At 41.3% G+C, this 22,978-nt stretch overlaps 1 protein-coding gene across 1 annotated transcript in view; it reads right to left on the bottom strand.

Moving 5' to 3' along the window:
* LOC132207636 (uncharacterized) overlaps nt 1-22,978 on the bottom strand; it is a 31,286-nt gene that overhangs the window by 5,396 nt on the left and 2,912 nt on the right. Inside the window, exons 2-10 of the mRNA XM_059643576.1 lie at nt 19,570-19,700; nt 17,694-17,942; nt 17,376-17,461; nt 16,531-16,589; nt 15,099-15,172; nt 10,906-11,105; nt 7,645-7,707; nt 3,764-6,266; nt 1,432-1,509 (exon numbers count right to left, since the gene is read on the bottom strand). Of these exons, the coding sequence (XP_059499559.1) occupies nt 1,432-1,509; nt 3,764-3,954 (269 nt within the window). The 5' untranslated portion in view covers nt 3,955-6,266; nt 7,645-7,707; nt 10,906-11,105; ... (3 more) ...; nt 17,694-17,942; nt 19,570-19,700. The remainder of the gene's footprint in view (nt 1-1,431; nt 1,510-3,763; nt 6,267-7,644; nt 7,708-10,905; nt 11,106-15,098; nt 15,173-16,530; nt 16,590-17,375; nt 17,462-17,693; nt 17,943-19,569; nt 19,701-22,978) is intronic.

Below are 22,978 nucleotides of genomic sequence, written 5' to 3'. Positions count from 1 at the left end.
AAACAAACAAGTTCATCACAGGATGTTGTCAAGGATTCCTGCAGGAAATAGGAGAGCCCAAAATAGTTACAAGTTCATCTTCGAGAAAAGAAAATCTAATGTAAATGTCGGGGAAGCAGAATGAACGTCACACACTGGATTTCCACATCTCTTTTCTTTTCATTTTGAAAATTAGAACATGTGTGTATTGCCCGTGAAATCATTCTGACTGCATTAATATGGCACAATATTTTGTGGGTCCTTTAAATCTCTTGTGCATGCAAATCCACATTTAGCAAGAGATTACTGAATGCTGCAAGGCACCTGAAAATGTTTGCCAGTCTCCTTTCCTTCTACACTTCCCTTCTGAAGTACCTATATTTCACTCTGTACACATTGGGGTCATCAATAATCCTCATCATTTGTACCATGTGCCACTCTCTCCTGCTTGTGGGAACACTCTGAGATTGTCACTAAACAACCTCCTGCTGTAAGACAGACTGCTGTTTCATTGCAGTTTTGCCTAAACTTGTGTTGAAATTTACTTGCTGCAAACGCCTTCTTGCTCCTTTTGAAGTTGGACCTCCTCCAAATCAAAATTATTCTGGATTGTTCCTTCTTCTCTTCTGGAGCCAAAATAAATATCTTATGATATGGTGCTTCCTGAAATGATCCATGTCTGATATTTGATCGATAGTGTGTGTGTATGTGTGCGCACAAATTATAGAAGTGGTAGTGCAGGTTGAAGATATCATCAGGATTCTGAACTTTAAAAATTGGAGCATTGTATGAAAAACAAATATGTTCTGACAAATCATTATAAAAAAAACTCCTGATATGCCCTCAACTCTGGTATTTACCAACCACACTTCAGGAAGGGATTTGACAGGGTGCACAAAACATTCCCAAAAAATATTACCAGAGATGACAAACTAGACAGCCCTGTGGACAGGCTGAAGAAGCACAGGCTGCTCTTGGAGAAAACTAAGAAGTGATTTTAAAAGTGTTCAAAATCATAAGGGATTTGGTTAGAATGGATAAGAACAATCGGTGCCTTGTGACAGAAGGCTTAAGGAGAAACGGACACTGATTTAAGATGATCAGCAAAAAGAACCAATGGTGACAAGGAATTTTTTTTTTCAATAGCCTATTCAGGAACTGGAAAGCTCTGCCGAATAGTGTGGTGGATGCAGCTTCAATTGCGGTCTTCAAAAGTGAACTACAATTTTCGAAAGGAGAGGTTTCGCAGTATTACACAGTAAAAGGACTTAGGAGTGAACGTAGGCAAGTCCCTCTTTGAGAGCTGATACAAACATCAAATCATTGTCTCTGGGCTATTACCATTTGATGGCTGTATAACATTGCACAAACTGCTAGCTCCCCAGCTATATCCTACCGCTTTGTCATATTCTGAATAATGATTCACTTTGTCATGCATGCAATTAAACTTACTCAGCAATTATTTCGCTGGATCCTGAAGAAACACAACTTCCATTTTCCTCACCATTTGCACTGTCAACATTTCCAGAACTGCAATTGATCAAAGAGGACAAATTAAGTCATTTAGAACAGGCAAACACGTCCAGAATTAAATCCAACCCAATTCAACAACAAAAAATCACAGTGTTGAGAGAGGGATCCTTTTGACTTCCACAGGATGCCCACAGGCCTTCATACTGAGGCAGTGCTGGGGTGTGGGTTGGAAGAGACAGAGCAGGGCAATAAGGAGAGAAAACCATTTCTTCAGTATTTCACCCTTGTTGAAAGCCGTTCCTGCGCTGTGCAAGAACTTGATACTGAAAGACAAGCAAAATTCAGTCTACCATTGAAAAGCTTTGAATGCTTTATGCTAATTCAACATTATCCCATCTCTTAAAATAAGCCAAACATTGCAGAAGCAGTGAAGCAGTTGCTTCATGTGATTGCTGTTGTCTGGATTGGTGCTCACTGCACTGCCAGTTGGGGTATCTTCCTGAGGCAACCCTGACATAATCCTACAGCAAATCCCAACAGTTTCCTTTCACAGTATTAGATCCCAAATACTGAACAACAGGTTTAATCTGTCATCACATCAAATTTACTTGTCAATTACTCCTTCAGTTTCTGACAAACTTAGGTTTCCACCCACTACACAGTGTGACATGTCAACATTTTCACAGCTGCAACTGGTCACAAAACACCAAATAAATCATTTCACTTGTGCACATGATCACATTTTTAATTTCTGGCACTCTTATCTTATTTTGGCTGTGAGGGGGAGCCAGTGGGTAGATGAGGAGTAAAGAGGTCAAATAAAGAACCTCTACACTGGGACAGACAATAAACATCCCAAAAGAGAGGATTTAAGTTTAACTTCCTCATCTCTGGCAAAGAAACTCAAGCTCTTTACAGACTATTGACAATTCAACCCTCACAAGCACAGCTTGTAACTCATAGTTTGATTCGGAGCACTGATGTAGGAATTTGTCATTGCTCAAATTCACTGAAGCTTAAGGTCAGATTAGTCACCAGTGGCTGTTTTGCTGAAAAAAAATCATTTTTCTTTCCTGCTCTTTTAACAGTTCTGAGTTTCCTTAAAGACCTGGACAGAATAAACTCAGGATTAATTCCAGGTCTCTGCCTGACTCCATGGATACACATGGCAAATGGCCAACTTAGATAATTCAAAATGCAAATTATTCAATGGCAATATTGTATGGGAGAAATACCAAGGCTCGGACACGGGGAGCAGGTCACATTCTTAATTGATAACATATTTCTTCAAATGTCACAGACGTTTGAAGGACACTTCAATGAACTTGGAGGAAGTTTGTGGGGAGGGTGCAGCTGAAGCAGGAAGGAGGAACACAGAGAAGTGCTGAGGTGGGGTAGAGGAGATTAACCCATTGCTTTAGTATTTTTACCAGAGCCACATTGTCCAGAAATATAACCTCAATATTGATCTGAAAACAATTTCCCATCTAAGTGTTTTGGATGCTTCAATGGTGATGCTATCATTTCAGGTAAATATCTCTACCATGAATTTTCTAGGAAAGCAGTCCAGCAGACACTTTAATGTGACTGCCATAGTCTGGAGTGGCATTCATTACATTGCACAAAAAGTTTTGAAATCAATGATACTCCATCATTCCCTTTTCACACAGCTGCATTCCAAATTGCAGAATTAAAACACATCAAAAGTACTTCTGATCAAACTTGCTTCCTCATGGTTACACAGATGCCTGGCAAACTTTGATTCCCACCCACCCGACAATCTATACGGCCAAAATATCTGCAGCTGCAAGTGCTCATGAAGCACAAATTAAGGAAAGGATTTGCATCTACAAATGACTTGTAAACATTGAAAATAAATTTTGAATCCCAAAATGCTCTGTATTTCAAGTCCTCATTTGGTCAAAGTCCAGATGAATGACTACACTAGATGGTTTGCTTTCCAAATTTTCAGAGAAAATATGTAGGACACTCCAGTTACATCGGCTTGTGCATTTGAGGGGAGGTGGGAGGTTTCGCAGTTTAGCATTGTTGCAAGTTAGACCACCAAGGTCTGGATGTTGAGGGCCAATCAAATTTTCACTGAACATTTTTGAATGTTTTCTATCGATCAAAGGCTGAAATGTGTCATTGATTTAATTACTGGCAATGGCCTCGGAGGGATTAAAGCTGTTTCTTTAATGTGATTTTTATTGTCTCGAACGGCGATATAATCTTTCAAGAGCTACTATATTCACAGCAATTTCTTTTCATGTTATGTATTATGAATGAAGCACAGAAGGATGAAACTTACTTTGAAATTGTTGCTGTCTCTTTTGGTGAACTTGGTTCTTCATCTTTCTCAGAGTTTGGGCTGTCAAAGGTTTTAGACCTGCAATTATTTAAGACCACAAAACCGTAAGACATAGGTGCAGAAATTAGGCCATTCGGCCCATTGAGTCTGTTCTGCCATTTCGTCATGGCTGATAAGTTCCTCAACCCCATTCTCCTGCTTTCTCCCCATAGCCCTTGATCCCCTTGATAATCAGGCACCTATCTGTCTCAGTTTTAAATTTCCTGGCCTCCACAGCATTCTGTGGCAGTGAATTTCACAGACTTAAAACTCTCTGGCTGAAGAAGTTTCTGCAAATCTCCAATTTAAAAGGTCTTGTCTTCATTCTAAGGCTGTGCCCTCGGGGCCTCGTCTCTCCTACCGATGGAAGCATCTTCCCAACAACCATTCTGTCGAGGCCATTCAGTGTTCTGAAAGTTTCAATTAGATCACCCCTCATCCTTCTAAACCCCAAATGAGTAGAGTCTCAGAGTCATCAACCGTTCCTCATATTTTAAGGTTTCAATTCCCTGGACCATTCTCGTGAACCTCCTCTGAACACGTTCCAGGGACAGTACATCCTTCCTGAGATATGGGCCCAAGTCTGCACGCAGTACTCCAAGTACGGCCAGACCAGAGCCTTATAAAGCCTCAGAGGTACAGCCCTGTTTTTAGATTCATATCTTTTCACAATAAATGCCAACATTGCATTTGCCTTCCTGACTATATAAGGCAAAAACTAAAGACATTTTAAAAAAACACTTGCACCCAGAAGTGGCTTCATCACAAAAGAACCAATGAAATATTTAGTGTCAAATCCATAAGACCATAAGATATAGGGGCAGAATTAGCTCATTCGACCTCCTCAGTCTGCTTTGCCATTCAATTCTGGCTGTGATGTTTCTGAAGCCCAATCGCCAGCCTTCTTCTGAAACCCTTGATCCCCTTATTAATCAAGAACCCATCTCTCTCTCTATCTTAAACAGTCCGAATGACGTCGGCTTCCTGCAATGTTTTCCTCAGATTAACCACTCCCTGTCTGAAGAAATTCTTTCTTACCTTAGTTCTAAAGGTTGGCCTCTTCACTCCGCGACTGTGCCCGCATGTCCTAATCTCTCCTCCTAGTGGAAACATCTTCTCTGTTCCATGTACAATCCTTCCAGGCCTCTCAGTATTCTGTAAGTGCCAATAAAATTCCCTCCCATCCTTCTAAACTCCATCCTAAACTGAACCAAAACCCTCAACCACTCTTCAGATGACAAGCCCTCTCAAGTTGTCAAGTCCTATTCAACTGGATTTGTTAAACAGGCAACATTTCTGATGTATGTAACTACAATAGATCAAGATTTGTTTTTCCCTTCCAAGCTCTAACAGGTGGTTTGCAAGTGACAGGAGTTGAGTCTGGAAGAGGAGCTGGGGGAGTTGCAAGGAAGAAGGGATTTCAACTTTCACACAAGTTCTCAAAGCACAATGGTCTGGATTTTTTTGGGCGATGCGGGGAGGTGGGACATGTAATAACACTGCAAACAGAGTTAGAGAGTCAAGTTTTTCAATATATTTACTGGCAGTGCACAGTCCAATGTTTGGAAAAGAAATATTCCATTAAAGACTGTGTGTTAATGCATGGCCAATCATTCGCTGACAATTAAATTGGAGGTGGGAGGATTAGGAAAATGGCAGGGAGGGAGTTTACCACCTACACATTGCAAAGCTATGTGACATGGGCCAGTTCTCTTTTTCACCTGGGCTCTCCCTGACATCTAAGGACTGCCTCCCTCACTTTCCTGATGGTGCCCACTTACACAACCTCAGTGACAATCAGCATTAACAGTAGGGCTGAGAAAGGTGCTGATCTGCCATCCCTTTCACTGGACTAGCAGCTGTCAAAACTGAGCCAAACCGTCAACTGGTGAGTAACCCGGCAATGATCTCTTTGTTGGTCACCGCTGGAATCGGCCAAGGCCTCCAGGTTGCAGTTCCAGCAGAAGGCCTGCAGCATGAACCACAATCTTCCATCTAAAATTTCTTTTTACAACACTAAGAACAGAGCAAATATTAGAACAACAGCCAACTGTTTCTTTAATGTAAAAGAACAAACTACAGAAGCCGACAAGCTGAAAGAAAAGCAGGCATTGCTGGAGAAACTCAACAGGTTTTGCAGCATCTACAGACAGAAAACAGAGTTCAAGTTGAGCCAAGCGACACGTCTTCAGAGATGCGAAGTTCTGAACATGGGAACCTCAACTCAAAATGCCCACTCTGCTTTCTCACCACAGATGCTGCTAAGTTTCAGGAGAAAGTCTCTAAATAATGTTCCTGAAAATGGCGGCCTCCAGAGGTTGCCCTTCACATAGTTGTATTCTGATTAAAGCATCATTTCCTCACACATTGGATCAATACTTACTTTCTGATCTCAGCAACTGTCTCTAGAGGAATTGGATTTTCAAGCTCCTCACAGCTCGGAATGTTAGCATTGTTTCCGCTGCTGAAATTAGTTGTGAAGAATGTCATTTTAAACAAACACTTGTACCCAGTAATTCTTAGCTCATCGGTAGTTTCCTTTGTATTCCTTGTGCTCTGAATAAAGCAAACCTTAACCACATATTGTATTCAAATTTACTCTTTCATGACAGATTTTAGAGAGCATGGTTTCCCATCTACCTTGTAGTTTGCACCGTCAGGTGATCTGCAAATGGTCCGAAAAGTGTTATCAAGTAAATTTGAGGAAACATCCACATCCACAAGAAAATTATCTCCATACACCTGAAAGACATTGAGTCGGCATTTCGTGCCATTGAGAGCTAATTTTCTAACAACGGGTCAAGACGCAACTACAGAATATGGTGATTGGTCTCCCCAAAACCCTGAACAATAGTTTACAGGATAAGACCGTGAGACTGGAGTGTGGTTGTAAAGACAGAGAGAGGGACAGAAGGATGTAACAGATTCATATATTCAACATTTTATATTTGTTGCAAAGTCTAAAAATATCTCAAACAAAGAGCTCCTGGCCCAAATATAGAAGGGCAACCAACTTTCCAATGAAGAACTTCAGATACTGTCTGTACATACAGGGCTGAATGTCCCAAGTCAACTGGCCTTGGCCTGAGACATGACATTCTTGGCAAAGTGGAGGGGAGTTCAGGAGGAAAGCTGAACTCTCTTCTGCACCATTATACTGTATTGTCAGTGGTGGGCAAAGTAGCCGGCTTAACGACGCACTGGGCATGAATTAAGTCACCAGCTGAGAGCTGCACATGTCTGTCTCTCTGGCAAATATTGGAGCTCCTCAACTCCTACAGTGGACATTGGCCTGCAGATCTCCTTTGTATAAGCTCAGCAATACCAACCGTAATGACAGCAAAGAAAAGATTGCAGCTCTGCCTCTATTTCATTCTTGGTCAACTGTTTTTATAAAATAGATCACCCTCCAGATGTACTGCGAGTAGGTTTTTCTTCAAAACCTTCACAGGAGATTTGAAAGACACCACAGGCAGACTGAGGGGAGGGGAGAAGGTAGGAACCTCAATTCTTCGACATGTTGTATCCTTAATTCAGAGCTCAGCTATCTAAATGTTTGGCGACAAATGGAGATCTGAATAGTGAATGGATGAGCAATTTTTCACTGAACACTTTTGGATCTTTTCTGTTGATACAACTTTTCTTTTTAAACAAACAAAATCTGTGTAGATTTTTGATACAATCAAGCAACTTTGTTAATGTGACTGCTGCTGTCTCGTGTTTGCTGCATTGCTGTGGGAGGAAGGCCCTCCATAGATCTTACAGGAAGTGCCAGCAGGTTTTTTAACATTGTTGTATTTTGGATGAAACTTAATTAAGTCACACATAAGATTAAATCTTACTTTGTGCTCACTGAATCGATTACTGGAATCTCTTCTGCCTCTGAGGTGTCAAAGCTTCCATATCTGCAATTGGTCAGACAGCACAAACTAAGTGATTTTAAACAAGCTTGAATCTACAATTTGCATTCAGCCACTGAAAAACATCTGAAGGTTCAGGATTTCGGCATTTGAAGCCTTGATTACCGAGTTTGTTAATACTTTGCATTGAAACTCCAATTTGGCATTTTACAGCATACCTGCCACTTCCCATACAAGGAGGGAAGAGTAAAGCATTCAATGTGGTTCTGTCTCATCTGATCGTAACTTCAAATCTACATTCCTGCCTCTCCTAATGACCTTTCACCTCCTCTCCCTCAACAAGTATCTGTTTATCTTTGCATTTACAATATTCCAGAGCTCTGCTCTGCATTTAATTGCTTTCCAAATTACTTAACATGTCTGTACACGATCATTTTGTGATTCATGCACGAGGATACCCAGATTCCACTGTATCTCAGAGCAATGCAATCTCCCTCAATAAAAACAAAACTGCTATTCTTTCTGCCAAAATGGACTTCAAATTTACCATATACAACTCTATTTGTCAGATCGTTGACGACTTGCTAAACCTATATTTCTCTGCAGTATTCCGAAGTCCTCTAAGGTTAATTTTTTAGCGCATCTTTGTCACGTCACCAAATCTGTCAGTCACAAATTCATTCCTTCAGAAGTCATGGACTGATCGTCAACACTTGGAAAACTTGGGCAGGAACAGATTTTTAAAATTATAGTCATACTATACGATCCTAACCATTTTGAACTCAAGTTAATTCTCTGTCTCAAATAAAAACCTCAGTAAATGAGAACACTTAAGTAAAAAGAGATGAATTCCCTGGATCTAATTACAGAACACCAAAATAACTGTAGCATCTAGTCAGACTGTTTCTCCCTTTCACCACGGATAAAGGAAAATTTTGAAATGTAGGGTGCCTGTAAGGTGAACGGATGCTATAAACATCCGTTGAATTATGATGATCTTTTAGCCGAATTAAAATGGTTGACTCAAACACTAATCTTAAACACAAAATCTGTCCAATTGGTAAAATGGGTTTGAAATTTGAATGGCATGGAAGCCATTTTGTTGTTGACTTTTTAAAAACTCCAAGAATCTCCCTGCAGATGGAGACTTTCACCAAAAGACAATGGACAAGTTAGAGATCAAAGCAGCCAAAGTAATAAACAGCTACATTGTGAAAGGAGGAGACAGTAAATATAACAGATGACTGTCTTAACCACAGCTACCTTAGAGTTTAATGAGAACCAAACTCCTCAAATTTCAACAAACCACAGTTTGCTGAGATTCCTTGGTTTTACGAAATTTTCGTTTTACCTTTCAAAGAATACCATCATCTAAGAATGACCACCGGCCTAACACAAAAGCAAATAAGAAAGTAATAACCTGCGAAGAATCGTTGTCCACTATCTCACCTCTGAGAGATAACATGAGACACATGAGTGAGCTGTGATGTTTCAAATTCTACGGCAAGAATGGGTCACCCTTTTTTAAAAACTCAGAAGCTTATTGCTGGAATTATTCTGCTGGAACATTTATTTAGTTGGGCAAAGAAAGAGAATATTTTGGCAACAGGCAAAAAGAGAAACCCAAATTCACTTTTGAAAGGTCCAGCTGGATCGATTTCTGCAACCCATTGGGTTCATGAAAGCCAGCTCATTAGCTTACTGCTTTGAAGAAAAATCTAATCATCTCTGGTTATTTGCTGATTTTCTCAAATTTTATAACCATAGCACATTTGGGAAACTTTTCCTACCCAGGGATATCCCTCTAATGTCAGAGGTACATCAATTGAAGGTCAGCAGTGGTGAGAATCGCTTTGTACCCGAACTGAGCTTTGATAAGTTACCCCAAAACACCATTTGTGAAGTACATAAACTGTTCAATGCTCACCCAACGTGCAAAAAACTAATGTATAAAAACTGAGGTGACGAGAGAAACCATCACTGATGTCATTTGAAAAACATTTCACCCATTATTACAGAATTGCGGTATTCCTGCATATTTCAGTTGGAAGCAGACATTCATTTGACCAACATTTTAGTTTTGCAATGAAGGTTCCTCACCCTGGACTCAGCTTCCAAACTTTGATTGTTATGCCCAACACAGACTTACAGACAATTGATCAGAGATAATGGGAACTGCAGATGCTGGAGAATCGAATTAACAAAGTGTGGAGCTGGATGAACACAGCAGGCCAAGCAGCATCTTTGGAGCACAAAAGCTGGCTCTAGGCCTGACACGTCAGCGTGTGTGCTCCTAAGATGCTGCAGAGCCTGCTGTGTTCATCCAGCTCCACACTTTGTTATTACAGACAATTGATAGGCTTCTTTCAATTAAAGTAACATTTTTCCATTCACTACATGCAGAAACTTAAACATTCCAAACATAGTTGTAGGAAGCGCCAAACTACATAAAAAGCATTGAAGGAAGTCAACGTCACTGTTTATCTTTAATACCAAGGTCTAGACATTGTCCTAATACATTCACCACACTTTTTAATCGTTGTATTGTACTGGTTCTCGATCGCTTCATTATTGCGAAAAAATAATCAAAAATACATTGGCACCTGTCTCAGCATTATGTTTTGTGAGTATGTTTTATTCACTTCTGTCCCAAATCACTAGCCGGGTGCTTAAACATGATTTGTGCCACCATTTGGGATCAGGGATATTGGAAAGCGATGGGGGCACAAAACAGGAGAGCTGAAGGACTGCTTTGCCTTGTTGTAAACAAACAAGCTCATCAGTCCCACTGCAGTCTCTCTTTATGAAGGACTTCAAGTCTAATTACTTTTAATCAAGTTATTCAAACTTATTATGGCACATGACATAGGAGATAGAATTTGAATCTGGACCTTTTGGGCAGAAGGTGTAGGATAAAACCATCTGTGTGGAGGATAAAATCCTCCAGAATACTTTAAAAAATGTGGACTTTTCTGATGAAACTGGATGAAAGTTAAAGCCCAAATTTGCAGAGCTTAACGTCCGAGGGATTTGGGTGCAGGTAAGTTCATGTCTTCAATGAACAAAAAATCGTCTCCCTGACTGAGGGTTGGATGGAGATTCTCAGTTTCCTGAGAGTTGTTTCCATATGGCTAGTTTCAGCGATTCATTGCCAGAAGGATTAATAACAAAAATTACTCGAAAGAACATACTTTTCTATCATTACCATTAAACAAAGGAGATGCTCATTAGATTTATGCTCACTTGTCCAGGAGGATGTACAACACACTTTCAGCAGTGGTATATGCTTGGTATGTCGAAAAGAATGTGCAGATGTAGAAACGCTCCTTGTTCATGAGAGCGATTACAAAATTTTCGACGAGTCTTTTTGAGGTCTCAGAGTTAAGAATTTGAACGTTGGAGGTATTGACAGTGAGATGTGATGGAAGCTCATCTCCTGATGCCTACAGAGAGTACGAATTTAAAAAGTAAATGTGATGCAGGAACAACGTTTATTTGTACAGATCTCTGACATGGTAGAAACATTTCAAAATGCTTCACATTTACATAATCATTTAAAAATCACTCCAAGATTCATGAAGCTAAAACTAGGACAGGCCACCAAAAGCTTGGTCAGAAAGATTGGTTTTGAGGACAAAGAGGAGATGTTTTGGAAGAGTGTCCCAGAACTGGGTAGCTGAACACACCAATGACAGAATAAAGAAGATCAAGCATGCAGGGAAAATCAAAGTGGCCAGAATTAGAAGTGCAAAGATATGAGCATTGAAGGGCTGGAGGGGAATACCATTGATGAGGAGATACAATATGTTCAATCCAATGATAAAGCAGCTGGTCACTTCATGTATTACTTGAACCATTCAAAGAAAATACAAAGTTAAAGTCAAAACATCACAGAAACATGGCCAGCTAGATTCATATAAAACAGAAATTTGAGCCTTGGAGTTATTTTGTATCGATCTCAAGAATATTAAACCATCATTTTAAGTAAATAAACATTTAATATTAAATCCCTTCAGCTGACCACCCACTATTTCTCAATTTCTACTTCAATCCAGTCATCAGATGGGCCAGCAAGTTTCCACAACAGAGTAAATGTGGAATTATGTACAGCAACTTCTGTCTACAGCTCGAGGCCACAGCAAGCTACCGGAAATTAGACAGTCTGGCTTCAATCCTGTTTGAATTCTCTGCTAACAATATCACTGACTTCACATTTCTGAACAATATTGTTTTTAGGAATCTAATTACTCTTGAAAGCAAGCTTACATAACTGGTAGGAAAACAGAGAGGTGTAAAATGTTTGCTGACTTGGCGGAAAATAGAAGGAGGGAGAAACTGAAGAAAAAGGAAACCTCTGTTTTTTTTTGTTCCACAGCTCGTGCTATGCAAGGTCTCTTCCAATGTGCTGCCTAAGGGTTATCATACTTGATACTGTGGAGTGTGCAAAAGAAATTAAGAACTCTCACAAAGAACTTCATAGTTCAAATCGCATCAAGCACCCCTATATCAAATTCAGTTTCCTTCATGTCAGCAGATGAATATACCTTTGGGATTGGGCAGGGGTCAGGGTGGAGCATGTCAGCAAAGGAGGGAATTGGAGCACTCTTTAAGGAGCCTGATTTGAAATTTGAAATCCAATGTGAACCTCTCAACTTTGCCAGAGTAGCTGGCCGGTTCAGTCAGAATGATGAATTGTCTGTAATCACAGGAAATGTATTTCCAAGACTTGTTCCAAGTAATAGAAAATTGTACAAAATGTGTTTCAATTAAATGAAGTTGTCGTTTTAAGAACTTTACCCCACACAAGTATAAAAAAGCATGACTGAAGAAAAGCATAACCTTCAAACAAAGATAACAAAGTGTGGATAATAAAATGTGAGGCTGGATGAACACAGCAGGCCAAGCAGCATCTTAGGAGCACAAGATGCTGCTTGGCCTGCTGTGTTCATCCAGCCTCACATTTTACTATCTTGGAATTCTCCAGCATCTGCAGTTCCCATTATCTCTAACAAAGTGTGGAGCTGGGTGAACACAGGAGGCCATGCAGCATCTTAGGAGCACAAAAGCTGATGTTTCGGGCCTAGACCCTCCATCAGAAAAAGGGGAGGGGGAGAGGGTTCTGAAATAAATGGGGAGAGAGGGGGAGGCAGATCGAAGATGGATAGAGGAGAAGTTCGGTGGGGAGGAGACAGACAAGTTTCGAGGCAGGAATGGAGCCAGTAAAGGTGAGTGTAGGTGGGGAGGTGGGGGGGATAGGTCAGGCTGGGGAGGTCAGATAGGTCAAGGGGGCGGGATGAGGTTAGACAGAAGGAAATGGGTGTGTGGCTTGGGGTGGGAGGAGGGGATAGGTGAGAGGAAGAACAGATTAGGGAAGCGGGGACGAGTTGGGCTGGTATTGGGATGCGGTAGGGGAAGGGGAGATTTTGAAGCTCAAATTGTTTATGTGTCACCATATTTTGATCCAGTAAGACAAATAACATTAAAAATAAATTGATGTTTTATGACCATGCTGACAATCTCAGCAAGAGAAATTACGTAATGTCCATGTTTAAATATTACAAGAGCAAAACTATTGAATGGTTGCAATACGTTACTAAAATAAAGGCTACCAGCTGTCAATACATTGCTTTCACCATTTTTAATGGTGAAATCTCTGTTCCTTCCTCTCTCACCCTACTTCTCATTCCTTCCATCTGTTCTGTTGTTGTGGTACCAGGCTATCAGCTCCCCTACTCAAATTTACTTCATAATCATTCTTCCCGCTCCTTTCCTTCCCATTCATCGCACGGTGTAACAGAAGAAAGGGCAGGATATCTATGGAAGGATGTGCCCTTCAGTGTTCTAAGTTTTCACAATGCCAGCAAAAAGGAAAAAAAAATAATCGAGCACAGTAAATCACAGTCCCTCAACGCACAGTTTTTGCGGCGATAATTCAAAACTGGTGCATTTTCACAGCATATTGAACATATGCAATTAGTAAGCAATCAACAGGCATGGAGGAAATCTCTCAAGCAGATATTAACATGTCAATAAAAGCAGGATGGAAGAGTTGAAGTTAATTATGCAGTGGAGAAAATCAACTGAAGTGTGCACATTCAGGTTTCAAATATTAAGTAGAGTTCCACATGAACATTGTTTTATTTACCTCTCGTAGTCAAAATGCCACAACACACTAGCTTGCCTGACAGATGACATGTTCTCTTCTTGTTTCAAATTCAGGAACTGGTTTGCAAATCTGGTTCAAATTTGGACTTTGTTAACTGAAGGTTGCCAGGCACAGCATGTGGCAGAGCAGTGGAATGTGGGCAGTGATTGAAACACCATCTAATGTCCACACTTAACTCCTATTAACACACTCCAGTTTGTGGCTATAAGTTAGTTCTAGTCATGATGATTGTCAAAAATTTACGAAAAACATGACAGTTATGTTCACCACCCCCACTACACTACATCAAGGGACACAATTCCTCTTCATGATTATGTCGTTGTTCTATGTTCATCATGAATGTAAATTGGGTGACTATTCTATCTCAGTCTTAAATTGAAAAGAAGAATTTGCACGTCGCTTACTTAATTAATACCAATTAGAAAAGTTGAACAGATCTCTATCCTAGTACACAGCATACTTTTGTTACTCCATTTGTCTTACAGTTTGCTTGCTGAATATCTCAGAACTTAAACGATATTTTCTGAATTCATAGGAATAAGGTCTCTTGAGCTTGCTCCATTGTATCACATCATGATGTGTTTCTCTCTTAACTCCATTTATCCACCATTTATCCATTTACCGTGAATACACTGGCATAACATAAATGGCAGTCTTGAAGTTCTGAATGAACCCAACAGACTCCAACTTCAGAAGCTCCAACGGACAACATTTTTGGAAAAACGTCTGTCGCCAGATTTCACACCCAACGGACATAGCTTGGATTTGAAAAGTGCAGCAATAGATATTTCCTGACATAAACAGTCAGTGATTATCACAAGAAAAACCCGCTTGTCTGTTTCAAAGTGACCCACCTTTCGAAAAAAAAAGTCACCATTATCACACCACATCATAGGGCTGTGCTCACATGAGTGAGAGAGAGAGACAGCTGGTGGTTGTTTAACCAGCATGTCAGGCACGGGGAGAAGTTGAGAAGGACAATCCCTCATGGTCAACACAAATGTTGTTTACTCTTTCAATATCATCTTGCTCTTCCTTAGAACAATTGAAACTTTAAAAGGCCAAGTGAGCAGACGAGAGCATCAGCCTTCAAATATTTCAGCTCCCTCAGAATGAAATGGGACAAACCTGTGACCAAATATATAAAACATCTTGCACATCGTGGAAGAACGTGCGAGTGAGTGAGTGTTGGATGGTATATTGGAATATGAAGAATAAGTAATCGGGGATTGGAATTTGTCATGTGTAAAAAACCAAGGATAGTACAAACCATTTTTATTCAGAGTAGTATGACGGAAATCTGACTGCTTCGGCAAGCTGACTGACCGGAAATAACAGTCAAATCTATAAGATAAATGAAAACATCATGACAGACAAAACAAAATTAAACATGTAAAGAGAAAGACTGCCATAAAAATTAAATACTGGACCAAAAAAGATAAAATGCTGACTTCAGTGTAGTTACATCTGTCCATGATCTGTTTGCTCTTCTGATATCACATTGCTCTTGCTTAGAAAACACAACTCTAAAATCCTAACTAAGCCAACACGGACGTCAGGTTTCAGACTTTTTAGGCCACTCAAAATAAAAATCAACAAAGCTTTCACATCAATATATAAATAAAAATCACTCTACACACCCTGGAAGCACTGTCTCAGAATCTAAAGGGAGTAACCCACAGTCGAGGCAAGGTAGGCTGCCTTCATGCAGGATAGGTTCACCAAGAGCAGTCTCTGGCATTAATACAGGGTAATGGGCACTGCCAGATGGACACCCGAGGCAGTCAGCTTCTCAGAGTCCACATCTCTGCAGTCCAGTGAGTGGGACTCAGTCAGCCCAGTGGGAGACTGAACCCAGTGTGGGGAGTGGGGAGAAAACAGCTGGGAAACTGTAGAGACATCAGTTAGATGTCGGGTCACCTATTGCTCAGTCTGTCAAGGTCGCTCAAGGGGGCTGCCACATCAGTCCTCATTGTGCTCAGTGATATTACACTGAGAAATGTCTGACTCCAGGGTCAGGCTGCTGTCATTGATGCAAGGCTGACAACTACTACTTTTCAGAGGTGTCAATGGACCGCTGCTGTTTTAATCTCGTCGGATACGGGAGGCACGGTGGCTCAGTGATTAGCACTGCAGCCTCACAGTGCCAGGAACCCGGGCTCGATTCCAGGCTCAGGCTGACTGTGTGGAGTTTGCATATTCTCCCCGTGTCTGCATGGGTTTCCCCTGGGTGCTCCCACAGTCCAAAGATGTGTAGGCTAGGTGGATCGGCCATGCTAATTTGCCCGTAGTGTTGAAGGGTGTGTGGGTGAAAGGAAGATGGGTCTGGGTGGGATGCTTCAAGGGGCGGTTTGGACTTGTTGGGCTGAAGGGCCTGTTTCCACACCGTAGGGAATCTAATCTAATTTAATATGTCACAGATGAGTATGAGCAAATGGAACTAAGGAGCAGGAATATTTCCAAGATAACAAAGTGTGGGGCTGGATGAACACAGCAGGCCAAGCTGCTGCAGTTCCCTGCTGTGTTCATCCAGCTCCACACTTTGTTATCTTGGATTCTCCAGCATCTGCAGTTCCCATTGTCTCGAAAGGCAAATTTCCATGTGAGGTCTGGAATAAGTGAGTCGATGCCTGACTGAACACAGGGAGACAAGGAACTGGATTGAAGCTTGTGCTTTGTGAAAAATTAATGATAACTCATACCTTTCAGAATCAAAGTGGGTTGGAGTCTGAGGAATGAGAAAGGTGAAGTATCGTCAAACCTAAAAGACAAATGAAAACACCATAAAAGTAAAAGCCAAATTCAACATGAAAAGAGAAAGAGTACGATCACACTTAAATACTAGACCAAAAAATATCAACTGCTGACTTCAGCCTCATTATATATGTCAAATATTCATTTGCGCCTTCACTGTCTACTTGGTCTTCCTTCAACAATTTAACATTTTAACTTGTCAACTGAGCAGCCAGGACATCACCCTTCAGATACTTCAGTTCAAAATGAAACTCAACGAAGCTTTGCTCTAATTCAACTCCTTGAACATCGGGAATGATTTCCCAAAGGGCCTTTTTCATCCAAATACTATTTTTTGGCTGCTGTAATGTAGGAAAGGCACTGGTTAATGTGCAGAAAGCACGTTTTCATGAATAACAATTGGTAATGACTAGTTTCTCCATTGAAACAACATTCACTGAGGGATAAATCGTAGATGATTTATACGGGAGAATTCCATTCTTGTTTTTTTTGCGAATTGTTGTGATAATGGGATCTTGTGGTCATCCGAGATGAACATTTTCCCTGCTAATATCACCTTCAGCAAAGACCAGAAGAAACATTTTGCTCCATCAAAGAGTGGACACAAAAATGTGGCCAATATAATTTTGGTTTTGGCAAGTACTGGAACCATTGTGACCCACAACATACACGCATCAATTCAATCGGGTTACCCCACATTCACATCATTTTTCCAGTTTTCCCGTCTTTGAAATTCGTACTAAAATCCAATTTCTTTACAAATAGTGTCCAGTATATATTGAATTCAAATTACCTCAAAACTCTTCTCACAACCAAGAGTGATACCACGAAGGTATTGCTCCTTTCCCTCCGCTTCAATTCGTGTTAGTTCTAATTACACTGATGAGGGAGAGAAAAGAAATAAGCGATGCGCACTTGAAACTGCAGAGCTACAAGTCTGCAATGTTCACCTCACGTTGTCTCAACATGAAGTGAAGACACACAGCAGTTATTGTTTATTCTTGTTTGTGTTTATGACATCACAGGCAAACCATTGTGATGTCACTGGGCTTATTCTTTTTTGAAAGAAAACCTTCCTGAGAAAGAACACAAAACCTGTTCCAGCAGTTACCTGCTGTTTTCCACTTCATCTCCATGTACGCGGTTGTCATGTGGGGAGGGCTTGTTTGTAAACGTGGGCATCATGTCATGGATGCAGTTTCCCATCTTCACCATCTTCCCTGAACAGCCTTCCTGGTATATTGCCCATGGAGGTGAAGGCACCAGGAGGCCTGCCCACATGTGACCAATACGTCTATTAATTTATTTGGTGGCCAGACTGGCTGGTCAGCTGTCAAGAGGAAGGATGGTCTCATCTGTCCTGAAAGTCCATTAAAAACATCCTGGAGGTTAATTCAACGTTTACATTGACCTTCGAATCCTTTGCACTCCTCTCATCACAGTCACAACAACACTTAGTGTTATGTCCTGCATGTTCACCAACTCTCTATTCATGCTCATACATTACCTTCAGTTCCAGAGCCCTTCCCTTATCTATTAGCCACCAGTGTGACACCCTACAAAGTGCCTCTTGGGAATCCAAGTGCTATGCAGCTGTTGGTTTCCTCTTTGCGACCTCACTTGTTTGACTATCAAAAAGGAATGAAATTGTCAAACATGCCTGGCCCCAGGGTGACCTTGAACTTACCTGCAACTGCCCTGTCTCCATCATGGAAAGTCTTCTTCTGGATTGACCACGTTGATTTAATCAGATGATACGATTTTTGTTTTAAAAGCATTGCTAAAACATACTTAATGAAGAGACATTATTAAGCACTTTCCCAACTGATTGAAATCATGTTAACTGGCTTTATTCCTTATTTTTGCTCCTCCTTCTTTCTTACATAGCAGTGTTACAACTGCTAATTTCTACTGAACTCAGACTTTTCCAGAATCCAGGATGTTTTGGTAAACCAGAAACCAAAATATCTACGATGTCTGAAGCTGGGCTCCAGGGGTATTCAGTTTCTTGGAAGGACTGACAAGAAGGAGGAGGTAGGTCAGCTTTGCTGGTTACGGAATAAAATTAATATGGTAATGACAATGGATATTAGTTCTGGTGAAATGGAGTCTGGGTACAGTTTAGAAACATCAAGGGACAGAAATTGACAGTGGTCGATGTATATACACCCCAGTCAACTCGCGTGGTACTTTTAGCAGAAGGCACTAAAAAGGAAATTGAAGACACCAGCAGAAAGGGAGAGCTCTACTACGATGAAAGGTCACTGACTTCAAGAGTCAGGTGACTTCAGTTGGCATAAAGATTGGGCAAAGCAAATCAGTTATCATTGCATACAGGAGGAATTCCTGACGTACTTTTTAAATTCATTCACGGGATGAGGGCATCACTGGCTAGGCTAACATTTATTACCCATTCCTAAATGTCCAGAGAGCAGTTAAGAGTCAACCACATTGCTGTGGGTCAGGAGTTACATGTAAGCAAGAATGGCTGTTTACTTCCCTTAAAGGATAACGGATTCATGCTCATCATTAGACGCTTAATTCCAGGTTTGTATTGAATTCAAATTCCGCCGTCTGCTGCAACTGGATTCAAACACAAGTCCCCAACATAGTATCTGGGTCTCTGGATTAAGTGTCCAGTGATAACAACCTCAGGCCATTGTCTCCCCAATGAAGTGTGTGCTGTGCGGGTTTCTGGGTCAACACTTTGAGGAACCAACAAGCAAAACTGAAGTTTGAGGTGGGAAGACTGTGCTCATGCCCCCTCGGGGAAGTGAACCTCATTTTCACCCACAGAAGGAAACTAACAAGGACACCTTCCACCGAGAGTGCCAGAGGCTTTCGGAGAGAGCAACCCCCAGAAAGCAGAACGTCACTCACTTGGCTCTACTGTCCCATTCCAGACTCCAAAACTAGAACCTATTTACAGCAACAAATGGAAGTATTTGATGGATGCCCTGGGTTTGTGCTCCTCCCCCATTGCTCACCTACAGTTTTCCTGCTTCACCTTGTACTTCCAGCCAAACATCACTGATGTCAGCTGCTTCCTGCCATTCCAAATGCTCCTCCTCAAGTGGAAGGACAAACAGCAATGTGGAAATTCAAACACATTTCCGACCTGTGGAGGAAATGATACTGTTATAATTTCAGATAATTTTTAAAGGGCTCTTTTTGCCCATTGAAGCAGGGGGTGTACAAACACTATCACAGGCTCGAACTCACAACCACTTGTTTCTGAGACCAGTGCTCTGACCACTGAGCTGTGCAGCCAGGCACAAGACATGGAAAGAGGGTCTCATGTATTGGAAATAACAAAAGAATAGATAACTGGAGACTGTTATATATCAAGACGTAACAAAACCGAAACAGAGCAGAGGGGCATCATGTGCAGAAGGTTGGGAGAATGCAAGGCCGAATCAGACAGTGTCCTGAGTGCCATAAACTGATCTTTCCTGCTGGTCCAGAGATTACGATTCAGTGCCTTCACTGTCGTAGCCTGTTCATGGTTATCATTTAAAGTAATAAATCTGAAATACTGACTGATCTTGAGAAGGAGAATTATGTCATTGATCAGTCAAAATCGATTCACTCCATGTTACAGTTCCACAGCAGCAATGCCAGCTGAAACTGCCTGGCATGCAATCAGTTTAAAACAAGAATAGAGGGGAGGTCAGGAAAAGTGAAGTGCCATGGTAGTTTGTGAGAGGTGACTGGAGGCCAAGTGGAGCCAGGTTCAATGTGGGTGTTGAAGACCAGTCTTCACTGTTACCCTGGCATACAGATCACATTGGATCAATCACACAAGGATCCTCCTTTGTGTGTTGTCCTTTGCACATCACAACTCGGGTCAGTGCCTTGAGGGGCTCGGATAATTTTAATTTTGAACATCAGCCAGCAGCAAAATGACATGACAAACTTTCCCTAATATCAGTACACCCGGATAATGAAGGCCATCAGTTTAACTGGGACAACATAACCGTAGTAGTGCAATCCAAACATAGCCACACATGGGAATTCCTAGAGGCATGGTTCTCAATCCATAATGCAGTCGGCATACAAATAGAATTGGACCCCATATGCAACCCATACAGAACAGAATGCGAAATGACACAAGTTGCCGGAACAGACCGGGCAGTATAAATTTCAAGTGGAGGAGAACAACATCGCTTCTTCGGAAGTCTCACTCATGACGTTACCTTGCGTGGTGACGAAAAGTCTGAACGAAAACAAGCCAGCTGGGCGAGCAAGTTTACAACTTTACTTGTTATCTTTACCGTTTAATGTGTGGCTCAGTGTCAGTCTTATACACACAGTGTTCTACCCGCTTCTCCTGCTGTACACAAGGTTTCCCAGCAAAAGGCAGCTTTGTGTGGAACACATGCAGTTTCTCCTGACAATAGGTACTGTTGCCATGAGCTGGGATATGAAATATACAATGAGCTGAAGTAGCCCCACACTCAAGTTACTCATTTACCTTTTACTTTCAATTTTCAATTTCCAAAACCCAGCAATCCATTCACTTAAGCTGCTGGGAACCTGACAAAAACAGCGTTGGCCAGACATTCCTCTTCGGGAGTGTCTGTCAATTTGCAAGGGTAGAAAAGCTGTCAACTTCACTCGAGTGAGAGAGGATACAATATTCCAAACTTCCAATTCAAAATCAGATGCCGTATCAATTACACCACTGGCTCCACACGTCTTGCTGCAGCTTTCATCCTGTCGATTGCGATGTAATCAGGGATACTGGCGGAAAACCCATTTGCAAGGTGAATATCCTGCAAAATAATCACTGTCGCTGCTGCACTTCAACGTTCTCCACTTTGTGAAGCGGTGAATGTCACTGGCAAACGAAACACATTAGCCCTCACATGCCTGGCTGTCACCTGTTTCTTTGCCACCTGTTTCTCTGCTGGAACTTGCCATTGCTTTGTTCACAGTCACTGCAAAGTTCTGCCTTGCATTTTTTTTTATTAAATTATCTCCTCCCAACTTAAAAACATTCCCTAGTCTTGAAATCTCCCATCCTTGGGAAATGACGACCACAATTCATACTATCTACATGTCTCATTATTTTATGAACTTCTAACAGGCCGCCTCTCAACCTCCTAAGCACCAGCAAGAAAAGTCAAAGTCTATCCAACCTTTCTTTATAAATCAAAGCTTCCATACCAGGCAACATCCTGGTAAACCTCTTCTTAACGCTCGCCAGCTTCATGATATGCCTCCTGTAATTGTGTGACAGAAACCGCACATTGTATTCCAGAAGAGGTCTCATCAACATCCTGTGCAACCTCAATATGACTTCCCAACTCCTAAACTGAAACAATTGAGCAATGAAGGCTGCCGTGCCAAAAGACTGTTTAACCACTGTCTAAATGGGATGGAAACTTCAAATAATCATGTACCTGGATCCCCTAAGTCCATGAGTAGGCACCTTAACAGTGAGAGAAAGTCTGAGGGAGGATGAGGAATAGTTTTGAATTTCTTTGACCTCACATCTGAAGAAATTTATTGTACACATGCAGCTGAATAAGTTCAACAATTCATACTCCGTGAAGAACTATAAATGAACCTGAAGATTTTTCAATTAAAAAGTAAAGTTAGACCCTCTCGAGTCAGAAGGAAGCCATCGCTGTTCTGTTTCTGAACTTCTCTTACCCAACAGGTTCTGCAACATGTCCATATGAAGATGGATAAGGGAGAACCAGTGGATGTAGTGTACCTGGACTTTCAGAAAGCCTTTGATAAAGTCCCACATAGGAGATTGGTGAATAAAATTAGGGCACATGGTACTGGGGGCAAAATACTGAGTTGGATTGAAAATTGGCTGGCTGACAGGAAGCAAAATGTAGTGATAAATGGGTCCCTTTCAGAATGGCAGGCAGTGACCAATGGGGTACCACAAGGTTCAGTGCTGGGACCGCAGCTGTTTACGATATATATTAATGATATAGACGAAGGCATTAGAAGTAATATCAGCAAATTTGCTGATGACACAAAATTGGGTGGCAGTGTGAAATGTGAGGAGGATGTTATGAGAATACAGGGTGAGTTGGACAAGCTAGGTGAGTGGACGGATACGTGGCAGATGCAGTTTAATGTGGATAAACGTGTGGTTATACACTTTGGTGGCAAGAACAGGAAGGCAGATTACTATCTCAATGCAGTCAAGTTCGGTAAAAGGGAAGTACAACGAGATCTAGGTGTTCTTGTACATCAGTCAATGAAAGCAAGCATGCACGTACAGCAAGCAGTGAAGAAAGCTAATAGCATGCTGGCCTCATAACAAGAGGAATTGAGTACAGGAGCAAAGAGGACCTTCTGCAGCTGTACAGGGCCCTGGTGAGACCGCACCTGGAGTATTGTGTGCTGCTTTGGTCTCCAAATTTGAGGAAG

The sequence above is a fragment of the Stegostoma tigrinum genome, unplaced genomic scaffold (genome assembly GCF_030684315.1).
Source record: "Stegostoma tigrinum isolate sSteTig4 unplaced genomic scaffold, sSteTig4.hap1 scaffold_116, whole genome shotgun sequence".
In the NCBI taxonomy this organism is placed as follows: Eukaryota; Metazoa; Chordata; class Chondrichthyes; order Orectolobiformes; family Stegostomatidae; genus Stegostoma; species Stegostoma tigrinum.
This window is presented reverse-complemented; position numbering and strand designations above follow the sequence as displayed.